The 13,313-nt window shown below is 43.0% G+C and overlaps 1 protein-coding gene across 9 annotated transcripts in view; it reads right to left on the bottom strand.

Moving 5' to 3' along the window:
- TRIM2 (tripartite motif containing 2) overlaps window positions 1-13,313 on the bottom strand; it is a 195,299-nt gene that overhangs the window by 68,423 nt on the left and 113,563 nt on the right. For 2 of the 9 annotated variants that reach the window (XM_074396813.1, XM_010338593.3), the window contains exon 1: window positions 5,215-5,832. The exons of 5 other annotated variants lie outside the window; for them this stretch is intronic. In XM_074396813.1, the coding sequence (XP_074252914.1) occupies window positions 5,215-5,217 (3 nt within the window). In that variant the 5' untranslated portion in view covers window positions 5,218-5,832. Of the gene's footprint in view, window positions 1-5,055; window positions 5,195-5,214; window positions 5,833-13,313 lie in introns of those variants that run through there. 2 more of the 9 variants (XM_074396816.1, XM_074396814.1) reach the window with 1 other exon arrangement.

A 13,313-nucleotide genomic window follows, 5' to 3' on the forward strand; every position in this document is an offset into this window, starting at 1 on the left:
ACCTAAGATTAGTGTTCAAGATATTTTTCAGAACATGTATTTTAATACCAGCTGGCACCACCCAGGGCGGTAAGCTGGCTCCACGAGTTTTGTAACTCCATCCAGAAAATGAAGACAGCCAGCAGACAGCTTCAACCTCCTATAAATTCCTCCCTGATGCAAGCAATCAACACTCCCCATTCCCTAGCCCCCTGCCCACCGAACTACCCTTGAAAAACCCTATACTTGGAATTTGGGGGAGGCCGATTTGAGTAATAAAGTCCAGTCTTCCACTTAGCTGGGTCTGCATTTATTAAACTCTTTCTCTATTGCAATACAGTTGTCTTGGTAAATTGGCTATCTGTACACCGGGCAAGAAGAACCACTGGGCAATTACAGACACATATGCATGGAAATAAAAAGTCTAAGAAGGTTGGCACACACATTCTTTATTAATGGGGGCTTGCCAACTAAACAGAGCTTGTTGTGGAAAAAGCAATTCAATAATCACATAACCAAATCCTTGGACATAAAAAATTCAGCCCTAGCATTTCTTCCCTCACATCATCTCTGGTGTTTTTCCTGGCTCACTGTCTCATATCTCCTACAATTTGGTGTAAATTAACCACCAAATGCAAAAGAACTTGATAGGAGAAGCTGAAATGAGAAAAAAAAATGCCTATGTCCACAATTCTAAGATTTAGACCACATTTCCCATCCCAAATTACAGTCTTTAGACCAGAAAACTATCCAAACTGTTTACTGCTGACAGTACAGTGAGGACGAGCAGGAAGAAAGGATGGCAGAGAAAAGCCAAAGTTAAACCTCTCTTCTTGAGAAGGGGAGGGAGCTGGCAAAATATTGCCTGTCTGCTCTAGGGAATGTGGTGTGGAAACAGAGGCCAAGATTCTACTGAGAAATAAAATTTTAACATGTGATTTGTGGGTAAGAGGTTGCATATTTGATTATACATCATCTTAAAGGTACTCAATTCTATTCCTACAGTCTAATTTTATGGTATTCCTGGACCATTGCTTCTCTTTGGTGCCATTTTAATTGTATTTATTTATTAAGATGCCTTCCCCTTCCCCTCCCCCCACAAGATAGAATCTCCTTCTGTCTCCCAGGCTGGAGTACAGTGGTGTGATCTCGGTTTACTACAACCTCCACCTCCCAGGTTCAAGTGATTCTCCTCCCTCAGCATCCAGTGTAGATGGGATATAGGTGTGCCCCACCACACCCAGCTAATTTTTGTATTTTTAGTAGAGACAGGGTTTCACCATGTTGGCCAAGCTGGTCTTGAACTCCTGGGCTCAAGCAATCCGCCGGCCTTGGCCTCTCGCAGTGCTGGGGTTATAGAAGTGAGCCACCAGGCCAGGCCCCGCCCATTTTTTATTGTTATCGTGAGGATATGCAAACATCAGCTTTCCAAGCAATTACAAATCTTCTGGTACATTTATAGAAAGGAAATCCTGAACCATTCGGATTATCTATAAATCACAATATGCTACCCTGTACTTGCCAGAACATGTGGCATAAATTAAAACATGATCAAAAAGGTACTTTTAATTTTTAAAATTACGAGCCTATTACCATTTGCCTGCAATTGAATTGCATTGTTACTGAGGTCTCAATTAGAAGAAAAGAGGACAATCTTCAGTGAAATTAAAACAGGGTGACCCATTTCCAGTTAAATCAAGCCTCTATCCCAGATGGGCCATTTTGTAAATTAGAAGGCTAGATGCGCCGGGCGCGGTGGCTCAAGCCTGTAATCCCAGCACTTTGGGAGGCCAAGGCGGGTGGATCACGAGGTCGAGAGATCGAGACCATCCTGGTCAACATGGTGAAACCCCGTCTCTACTAAAAATACGAAAAAACTAGCTGGGCGTGGTGGCGCGTGCCTGTAATCCCAGCTACTCAGGAGGCTGAGGCAGGAGAATTGCCTGAGCCCAGGAGGCGGAGGTTGCGGTGAGCCGAGATGGCGCCATTGCACTCCAGCCTGGGTAACAAGAGCGAAACTCCGTCTCAAAAAAAAAAAAAAAAAAAAAAAAAAAGAAGGCTAGATGCATTATCTTGCCAGGTGATGATGATGATGATGATGATGGTGTGTGTGGGTGGGTGGGGGGTGGGTGTGTGCGTGTTTGGGGGGAAGGCATTCAGAAGCCATCCACTTTAACTTTGGTCTTCAGGCAGGGTGTGTCCAAGCTCTCCAAGGTTCTGATTCTCCTTATTTTCAGAGTCAGATGTATGACAGCTTTCTCAGATGAATTGGTTTTTACTAAACGGAAGCTGGTTGTTAAAATGAGCACCGAACTTGTCTTTATGATACGGATGCTTACTTCCCCTACCTCTTTCTTTCCTATATAAAGAAGGTCATTGCCTCACCTTTGGCAGCCAATTGTTAAGATCAGGCTGGGTCTGTGTGGTGGAATGTTAAGTGGTTAGGCTAATAGACATTCATCTCACAGCACTCTGGGACAGTCAAGATGCACGGGGTCTCCTCTCCCAGCATCCATCACTTTGCCAGGTCTCCTCCCTTGCTTTGCTTGGGGGCTACACAAAGAGGCCAATATTCTGGGACCACAAAAAAGGCAGAGGTCAGCAAGCAGGCTAAGCACTGGCTAAATTCTGGAGGTTGGAAGAAACTAGCAAGAAGGGAGAAGAGAAAATTATTTCGCAACAGAACCATGAGACACAGCTCTACAACAGGAACCTCCTTTTTGCTCCTGTTATATAGAAAGCATATTATTTAATTCTGTTGTTGATTAGAATAAGTACTTAAATTAATAAGCATTTAAAAACAATAATAAAAAGCTCTTAATGGAAAAATGGAGGCTGTCGAGAATGTGAAGATGAAAGAGGTAAAGTAGAAGGGAACAGAAAGATTTGCATACTAAAAGCAGAAATCTGTTTCCTGCGATGATGCTATTTGAATACTTGGCTCATTATTTTCTCACTTTCTGATCCAATCTAAAGCTCCGAATTCTATGAGGAAATCTAATCCGTTGAATTCAGACAACCTGCACAATAAAAATCATCAGAAAACCCTAACAGCCAACCCTATAATGGAGCAAATTCTACTCTGAACTAAAGCCTTCATGCAAGTAATAAAGGGACACAGATGGCATCAGAGATTAAATAAAAAGGCTATCACAGATATGTGCAAATTATCATTTTGCCATAGTAAGAAGTAATTCAAGTCACATGTTTTGAAGAAAAACCGATGAAAGTAAATAATTTGGCAGCAAATTTTTTAAAATTTGAAAGTATTTCTCTTATAAAATATATAAAATATATTTTAATAATACATAAAATATTTGGGTATAGTCTTAGTTTTATATTAGAAATAATTTAAAAAGGCACAAGGGAGTCTTTAAAACTGCCACATATTTGGGATTTTTCCCTATCTAATAAAGAGAGATGAAAGAAACTCCTAAATATGAAGAAATTAATGACTATGGATACCCAGATTAAGAACATTTTCATTTCTTAGTAAGACAAAGAATGTTTTAACTTTATTCCAAGTTAACAAAATCCATTTTCAATCCAATTTCAAGCAACAAAATCCATTAAACTTTTGTTATAATAAAAAAAATTAAGTCATTGCAGGACTATAGTATTAACTATGGCAAAAAATGTGTATAGATTTTAAGACTAAATATGTGTGGGTTACATATGCTGCATTCATCTATCTTGAAACAACCCTTTCTATCGGAGAACATCTTTACATTCAGCTGTGTTTTAACCTTTCCAATGCAAATCAATTGTGTCTTCCTAGGAGAAAACTGGACCAAAACACTTAAAGGTTTAGGAAGGGTTACTACTCGTGTCTCCCCATCTGAAGGCTGCTTTCTCATACCACAGCACACATGGAACTTCTCATTGTGTGCTGCTTGGGAGGGGCATGCATTATTTAACATTACAGTGGGTTAGGAACAGTGGGTCTCAAGCCTCTGCCTGAAATAATGAAAGACACCAGAAAACAGATTCACACTTGGCAGAACTGAATCCTAACACTTAAGAAATCATTTGAGGAATTCTGCATGAACAAATGGCTCTCCTTACATAGATACTGGAGTTTTAAAATCTTTTAAAACAAATGTTCATAGGGAATAAAGCTGCTGTAACATGATCTAAGCCAAAGAAACAATCTTTTAAACACCTCATTCTGAAAGCCATTACATTGAAACTATCTTTTCTTTAAGACAAAAATACCATTTTATCTTTTGGTTCAGAAATCCATTTATTAACATTCAGTTTTTAATTTAAAATAAACAGCCTTGCTACTTGCTCTTCTATTCCCTGAAAAGAAGGAATAATGGTAGGGTGGGGCATACTTGTAGGAAAAGCTCTGGCACAAAAATAATCCCTTACTGTTTCAGGAAGCAAACCTAAGGACCAACCCAAGAATTTTTTTTTTCCTGTGTAGTGCTATCATTGAGCTCCACCCAGAGATTTGACTGTACTTCAAAGGCAGGAAAAAAAAAAAAAAAAAACTGTCAGAAAAACAACAACAACAACAACAACAAATTATCTCCTACATATTTGTTTGCTGGTCCTCAATGGCATTCAGAATTCAGAGGGTCCAGTCATGCATTATGAATGAATGGGTTTCCAATGGTAACTGCCAGCCATGGAACTCAACCCCAGGGTTCTTTAACAGAGGACAGAGTGGGGGGAGGGTCGCATCGCACGTTCTCCTCCACCCTGGGGCAGCAAGGCAGGAATCCTGCAAATTAAATATTTTATCTCCATGTTTGCGCCCAACACAGAGATGCAGAGGGCAAAATTCTTCTATTTAAAATAAGCCAAGATACACATTAAAACAAAGACTGGTAAAAATACAAATCTAGTCAGATCACAGCAGAACTTGATAAGAAAATCTTGCATGACTTTCTCCCCATACTTGTTAATTTGATGCCTTTGTTTAAGCAAAGAATGGGTTTCTATTTTACAGCTATAGGGGATGCAGCATCGCCATGAGAGGAAGAGAGGAAAAAGTCAGAACAGAGAGAGCAGGAGAAATCAGCTAACCACCTGGCACAATGCTAAGCAGTCTGAACATTTAGGACCTACCCATTTCTGAAGACAAACAGACTAATCAACGAGGCAAAGAATTAAATCCTCCCAAGTCTGTCGCTGCATCTACGCGGCAATCCAAAAGAACAACGCACGTTTCTGCTAACACCTCAAGTTGGGAAGCACCAAGCAAAGAGACCGGTTAAAATTCCCTACCATGCAGTGCAGCCATCATCAGAAGCCCAGCATATCTTCTGCTCTAAGTAGTGATGTGCCAGTTTACGCACAGAACAGAGGAAGAGAAAAATGGAGGAAATGAGAGAAGTCTGGAAAGTCGGCAGGAATGTTTCTGGGTCATTAACAAGTGGAAGACCCCTTTCGGTATTCACACCAATCGGTCTTGATCTTACAGGACATCTTTTTCTCACTGAGCGTCTGTTGAAAAGACTGCAGCAAACCAGGCAAGGGATTATGGGATGGGGATGCAGCAGCGAGCTGCAATGAGATTCGTGGGTGGCTTGCTTTCCCTCTGAGTCAGCAGTCAGCTGTTTCTACGCTCTCGTGCTGGGCCGCTGAGCTCCATCACCAGAAAGTGACTGCAGGATTAACCTGGGGAGAGGCAACCAGCGCAGTCTCCGCGAATCGCAACCGGGGCAGGTAGCGGGAGTGCTACAAATCAGACAGAGGGAAGGCTGGGACGCAAACGGGGAACGCAGTGAGAATAGATTCTAGAAGGAAACTAGGCATATGGTAGGTACCTCAATATGAAAAGTTCACATTTAGAGAAATGCTTTGCACACATTTGCTCGTTAGAGAGATGACTGATTTCCTTATATGTTTCAAGTAGCATGAAACATATAATTTTTTAATGCCAAAAAAAAAAAAAAAAAAAGAGTACAATTCCACAAGCCTCTACTACTTTTCCTCTCTAGGTATTTACCTAGTGTAGGGTCTATCTATAAAATACAGTTTCACAAAGTCAAATCATGCAATGACATTTCTCTGCTTTTTGAGGTTCTAACGATTCAGAGAAAAATCATATGGTACATTTTTTGAATCGGGGATAATCAGGCCCTGTTCTTTTTCTGATCATGAAATTTTCAATTAAAAGTTGAGAAACGACAAGTAACATAACTTAATTTCCTGCCAAGTCATTAAACTTAGTTTTAAAAGGCATTAATATCGTAAAAATGGTCAGCAAGTAGCTATATGATAGAGATTAGGCCTCCATATTACAAATAATAATTTAGAATAAAAAATCTTACATATCAGACTAGAATTCACAACCGTTACTTTTTCTGCATCAATAAAGGCAGGGAACAGTACGGCATTCTATTCCTTGGTTAGTTACTAGTTTCAAAGGGATTGATAATGTTTATTTTTAAAAACTGGGTATCTGCATATTTGATTACATTAATATTTATCACATTCTTTCCACGCAGTCAGGCATTACAATGAGCCCTTGCAGGGGCCTCAGCTCTGCAGAGCAGGGATGATTACCTTTGGTGGTAGAAGGAGGAGGGGGAATCATAGAGAATGTATCAAAATTGACAGACCCCAGAAATGCACACATGCCACTTTTGGTGTGCCATTTTAGGCAATTGACAGTTCTCAAAATCCCAGCTCACCCTACTTTAGAGATTTTGTGGGGTTTTTTGTTTTTGTTTTTTTTTGAGACAGTCTCACACTGCCACTCCCGGTGGCGCGATTTTGGCTCACTGCAACCTCCACTTCCCACTTTCAAGTGATTCTCCTGCCTCAGCCTCCTGAGTAGCTGAGATTACAGCTGCCCGCCACCGCGCCTAGCTATTTTTTTTGTATTTTTAGTAGAGATGGGGTTTCACCATGTTGGCCAGGCTAGGTCTCAAACTCCTGACCTTGAGATTCACCCGTCTCAGCCTCCCAAAGTGCTGAGATTACAGGCATGAGTGACCACACCCAGCTGGGGTTTTCTTTTCTTTTTTTAAACTTCATTGAATTATAATTCACATACCATACAATTCACCCATTTAAATTATGCAATTTAATAACTTTTAGTATATTCACAAATGTGGGTAACTATTAGCATATTTTGGAACATTTTCATCACCTCAAACATCCAACTTGTACCCTTTAGCTATCACTCTCTTCCCTCTGGCATCACATATCCAGTCCTAAGCAATCACTAATCTACTTTCTGTTGCTATAGGTTTCCCTATTCTGGACTAGAATCATATGATATGTAGTCCTGTGTATCTGGCTTTTTTCACTTGGCAGAATGTTTTACGAGTTTATCCATGTGGTAGTATGTGTTAGTATTTTGTTCCTTTGCCATTGGATGGATTTAGCACATTTTTTGCACCTGTTAGTCAGTCAATAGACACTGGTTGTTTCCACTTTTTGGCCATTATGAACAGTGCTGCTATAAACATTTGTGTACAAGGTTTTGTGTGGACATACATTCTGCTTTAGAAGTTTACAGTTTAATTAGGACCCAATCCTAAAACTAGAGGCAGGCTACCCCCACTCAGTTTTACAAGTCTTCTTTCTAAGACAGGCCATTGGACAGGTATCTGACTTACCGTGACCAGCAGTCCTTTCTTCTTCTCATTCTGCTATTAAGCCTATCCCAAAGCCAAATTCTTCAAATGCTGACCCCTCCCCAGCACATCCTTTCTCCTGATTTCTCTCAATCTCTTCCTCCAGTCAACCCAGATTCTTGAAACCTATAACTGGATCAGGTCTCTGTTGTTCCCTGAAGGTAGAGAAGTGGGAGAGATCGGTCTTGTTGTTGGGCTTCTAGCCAGAGGATGTTAACTTACTCATTCAGTCACTCATTCCAATAAGCACTTGTTGGGTGTCATGTGTTCCAAGCACTGAGTAGGCATTGAGGACACAGAGAAGAATTTAATATTTCTTAGCCCTCAGGGAGGTCACAATCTAGTAGTGTGGGAGAAGGATTAGTACACAGGCAATTGCAATGCAGAGTGGTAAATGCTTGACAGCAAGAGGAAGTGAATGCTCTGGGCACCCACAGAAGGGTTATGCAGGGGCAGGGAGGAGTGTGGAGCATTTCAGGCACTGAATGCAGCACAGTCAAAGGCATGAGATGGCTCATGGGACCTGAGAGTAATACCCAAGTATGGCTGAAGCCTGGGGTAAAGGTAGAACAAATGCAGGTGATATCTATTTCTGATCTTTTACCTGAAATTGGGAATATTTCTTCTGTGGAAATAGCATTACATAGGATAGCTGGGTTTCAAATACCTTCACCACCATGGCTTAACTACTGTACAGGTTAAATGGATTTTGGGGGCTCAGCTGTGATTCTAACACACATAATATTGTTTATTACAGGAAAATACAGCCTCATTTCTATCATCTGTCTTGGCAAATGAACCCAACTCTTTATAAGCTGGGGCTTGGGTTGCCATGGGGGCCCCCACAGAAGTGGCAATGATCATCTCCTTGGCACTTTCTGCAGATAGGTAGATGGTGGTAGTGGCTGCTGCTTATGTTTCTGAATTGGAGTTTCCCATATTGCAGCCTAAAGTGGTCACATTGGGGGGATCTCAAGGACAGAGAAGAGCCCAAGATTCTTGGGATTACAGCCACTGCACACCTTATTGACTTTGGAGCTGTCTTGGCTCTCCCCACTGTTCCCTCCAGCTGAATGGACATTCAAGTTAAATTGTCATCAACCAGTCTGACTGTGATTTGTTCACTGGGGAAGTATACAGACAGTACCTATGCATAAGAAGAGGATGTATGCTACTAAATTGGAATCGGCAGGAGCATAAGAGATAGTGATCCAGTATTTACTGACCCTGTATGATGTGCCAAGCTCAATCCAATGCACTTTATATACAGTCTGCCTATCCCTGCTCAAGAAAATTTATCCCAGAAAGTAAACACCTTAGGATGCATACAAGGTAACTTATAATCCAGCATTTGCTTCCTGATTCTTCTCCACCTTCTGTCCTCCCTAGTCACACTCCAATTCATAAGACATTCTGTTACCGGAAAGGGGTCTCTATCCAGACCCCAAGAGAGGGTTGTTGGATCTTGCACAAGAAGGAATTCAGGGTGAGTCCACAGTGCAAAGTAAAAGCAAGTTTATTAAGAAAGTAAAGGAATAGGCTACTCCATAGACAGAGCAGCCTTGTCGGCTGCTGGCCGCCCATTTTTATGGTTATTTCTTGATGATATGCTCAACAAGGGGTGGATCATTCATGCCTCCCCTTTTTCGACCATATAGGGCAGGCGTCCCCAAACTTTTTACACAGGGGGCCAGTTCACTGTCCCTCAGACCATTGGAGGGCCGCCGCATACTGTGCTCCTCTCACTGACCACCAATCAAAGAGGTGCCCCTTCCTGAAGTGCGGAGGGGGCCAGATAAATGGCCTCAGGGGGCTGCATGCGGCCCACGGGCCGTGGTTTGGGGACACCTGATATAGGGTAACTTCCTGACATTGCTATGGCATTTGTAAACTGCCATGGGGCTGGTGGAGTGTAGCAGTGAGGAGGAGCCGAGGTCACTCTCGTGGCCATCTTGGTTTTGGTGGGTTTGGGTCAGCTCCTTTACTACAACCTGTTTTATCAGAATGGTCTTTTTTTTTTTTTTTTTTGAGACGGAGTTTCGCTCTTGTTACCCAGGCTGGAGTGCAATGGCGTGATCTCGGCTCACCGCAACCTCCGCCTCCTGGGTTCAGGCAATTCTCCTGCCTCAGCCTCCTGAGTAGCTGGGATTACAGGCACGCACCACCACGCCCAGCTAGTTTTTTGTATTTTTAGTAGAGACGGGGTTTCACCATGTTGACCAGGATGGTCTCGATCTCTCAACCTCGTGATCCACCCGCCTCGGCCTCCCAAAGTGCTGGGATTACAGGCTTGAGCCACCGCGCCCGGCCCAGAATGGTCTTTATGACCTGGATGTTGTGCCAATTCCCATCTCATCCCATGACTTAGAATGCCATAACCATCTGGGAATGCAGCCCAGTAGGTTTCTGCTTCATTTTACACAACTCCTATTCAAGATGGAGTTGCTCTGGTTCAAACACCTCTGAAAATTCCACCATGTATTTTTTTTAGCAGTGGCTCTCAGCCAAGGAATGGTACCACCCCCTCCCATGGGGTAGTAGCTATGCATTTGGAAATGTGAAGGGGCACTGTGGCTGTCATACTGAGTGCATGTGGGGGTGAGTAACTACTAACATTTAGTGCCTGGGTGTAGGGATGCCAAACCTGCTCCAGTGCATGGGAGAGTGCCTTAAAAATACTTCGACCCCACACTAATGTCAGTGGCATCCCCTTTGAGAAACACTAATCTCTAGGCTCACCCCTACTTGTTCTGCCAGGAACACTTTCATCCTCTCCTGCCTCCTGCCCCTGGTTAACTTCTTTGACTCTTTAGAACTCGGCAAAGCTGGCTGGGCACGGTGTCTCACGCTTGTAGTCCCAGCACTTTGAGACGGGCAGATCACAAGGTCAGGAGTTCAAGACCAGCTTGGCCAACATAGCAAAACCTGTCTCTAATAAAATACGAAAAATTAGCTGGAGTGGTGGCAGGTACCTATAATCCCAGCTGCCCCGGAGGTTGAGGCAGGAAAATCGCTTGAACCCGGGAGGCGGAGGTTGCAGTGATCGGAGATTACGCCACTATAATCCACTCTGGGCCTCAGTTTGAGACTCCATCTCAAAAAAACCAACAAAACAAACAAACAAACAAAACCTCAGGAAAGCCACCACTCACTCACTTTAGGGAGGATTCTCTGACTCCCCAGACACTCCCACCCACAGTCTGGATTCAGTACCACTCCCGTGTACTTCACAGCATTCTTGCTGAAAACTGTTGAAGCTTCCATTCTTTTTTTTTTGAGACGGAGTTTCACTCTTGTTGCCCAGGCTGGAGCGCAATGGCACCATCTCAGCTCACTGCAACCTCTGCCTTCTGGTTCAAATGATTCTCCTGCCTCAGCCTCCTGAGTAGCTGGGATTACAGGTGCCCGCCACCACACTGGCTAATTTTTTGTATTTTTAGTAGAGACGAGGTTTCACCGTGTTGGCCAGGCTGGTCGAAATCTACTGACCTCAGGTGATCTACCCGACTCGGCCTCCCAAATTGCTGGAATTACAGGCGTGAGCCACCACGCCCAGCCGAAGGTTCCATCTTTTACCTTTAACTCTCCAACCCTTAGTGCAGTGCCTGTCACATACTAGGTGCCCAATAAGTAGATATGGAACGATGAGAGTCCTATGAATGAACAAATGACATAACATGGCACAAAGGTGAAAATTCATCTAAGAATTTAAAAATTAACTGGATCAAAGACCATTATGGACAGGCAATTCTTCATATCTGGTAGTTCATGATTTAGAAAGTACCTTCAGCTGGGCATGGTGGATCATGCCTGTAATCTCAGCCCTTTGGGAGGCCAAGGCAAGTGGATCACCTGAGGTCAGGAGTTCAAGACCAGCCTGGTCAACATGATGAAAGCCCATCTCTACCAAAAATACAAAAATTAGCTGGGCGTAGTGGTGGGCACCTGTAATCGCAGCTATGTGGGAGGCTGAGGCAGGAGAATCACTTGAACCCAGAAGGCCGAGTTTGCAGTGAGCCCAGATCGTCCCATTGCACTCTAGCCTGGGCAACAGGAGTGAAACCTCGTCGAAGAAAAAAAAAGAAAGTACCTTCATAGGCTGGACGCAGTAGCTCACACCTGAAATCCCAGCACTTTGGGAGGCTAAGGCAGGTGGATCACGAGGCCAGGAGTTCCAGACCAACCTGACCAAGATGGTGAAACCCCACCTCTACTGAAACTACAAAAATTAGCTGGGCACTGTGGCAGGTGCCTATAATCCCAGCTACTCAGGAGGCTGAGGCAGGAGAATCGCTTGAACTCAGGCAGAAGAGGTTGCAGTGAGCTGAGATTATGCCATTTCACTCCAGCCTCGGTGACAGAGTGAGACTCCATCTCAAAAAAAAAAAAAAAAAGAGTACCTTCATAAATTTTCTTTTTGATCCTCAAAGCTAACCCAGAAACAGGTAGAGCAGGCATTATTATTTTAGCGGAAACAGAGATTTAGAAAGGTAAAGTGAGCAGCCCAGGATGGAGCAGCCACAATGTAATAGAGGTGAACTAGAGTCCAGGCCTTTCGGCTGGCACCATTCCTCTTTCAGTGTGTCACCTGCCCCAGATATGCAAGAACAGGAATGGTAATCAGGCAACTTCAGAGTAGAACAAAACCCGCTGAGTAGAGAGGCGATATGTTTCAGTGTAAGATAAATATAACCAACTAGAAGAGGCAACCTGAAATCAGGAGCTTATCAACTGTGCCTAACGCAATCATCATTTCATTTTCTGTGTGTCTGATTTCAACAAGCTTTATTGGGGTTGGAGGAGGCAGATAGGGAGAGATTAGTCAACAAAGTTACAGTTAGATAGAAGGGGTAAGTTGAGGTGTTCTACTGTACAGTAGAGTGACTATAGTTAATAATGTATTGTGGATTTCATTTTTTAATTTGTATTTTTTGAGACAGGGTGTCACTCTGTCGCCCAGGCTGGAGTGCTGTAGCATGACTGCTGCTCACTGCAGCCTCGACTTCCTGGGCTCAAGCGATCCTCCCAACTTAGTCTCCCCAGTAGCTGGGACTACAGGCATACACCACCATGCCCAGCTAAGTTTTTGTATTTTTTTTGTGGAGACAGGGTTTTCCCATGCTGCCCAGGCTGGACTAGAATTCCTGGGCTCAAGTGATATGTCCATCTCAGCTTCCCAAAGTGTTGAGATTATAGGCGTGAGCCACTGCACCCAGTCTGTGTATTTCAAAATGGCTAGAAGAGAGAATTCTGAATGTTCTCATTACAAAGAAATAATAAAGCTATGAGGTAAGTATCCTGATTTAATTATTACATAATGTGCAGCCATATTGAAAGATCACATTGTACCTCATTAACATGTCAAGCAGAAAAAACTTTAAAGATATAAAGAAAACAAACAAACAAATATAAAAACTTTATGAAAATTATTGCCTAATGGTTTTATGAAAGAAGATGGTAAGAAATAATTATTTCCAGCCTTCAGTTCAGGTATGAGCAACTGAAGAGGAAGTACTGTTATGGTGGATTTCACAGGTCAGCACTCCAGGTGTGGTCCTCAAAGCCAGGCTCCTTCTGGACAGTCCAGACGCTCTGTAGTCAGTTGGATTGAGTGGTTTCATTTGGACCCCAAGAGGCTGAGCCCCTCCCTTTCTACTAACAGTAGCCTTGGTGAGGCTCCCTATATTTAAGGGTTGGGATCATTCATTAGAGGCTGTGGCGGAGGTTTTAGGACAA

Source organism: Saimiri boliviensis, chromosome 3, assembly GCF_048565385.1.
Source record: "Saimiri boliviensis isolate mSaiBol1 chromosome 3, mSaiBol1.pri, whole genome shotgun sequence".
Classification (NCBI taxonomy): Eukaryota; Metazoa; Chordata; class Mammalia; order Primates; family Cebidae; genus Saimiri; species Saimiri boliviensis.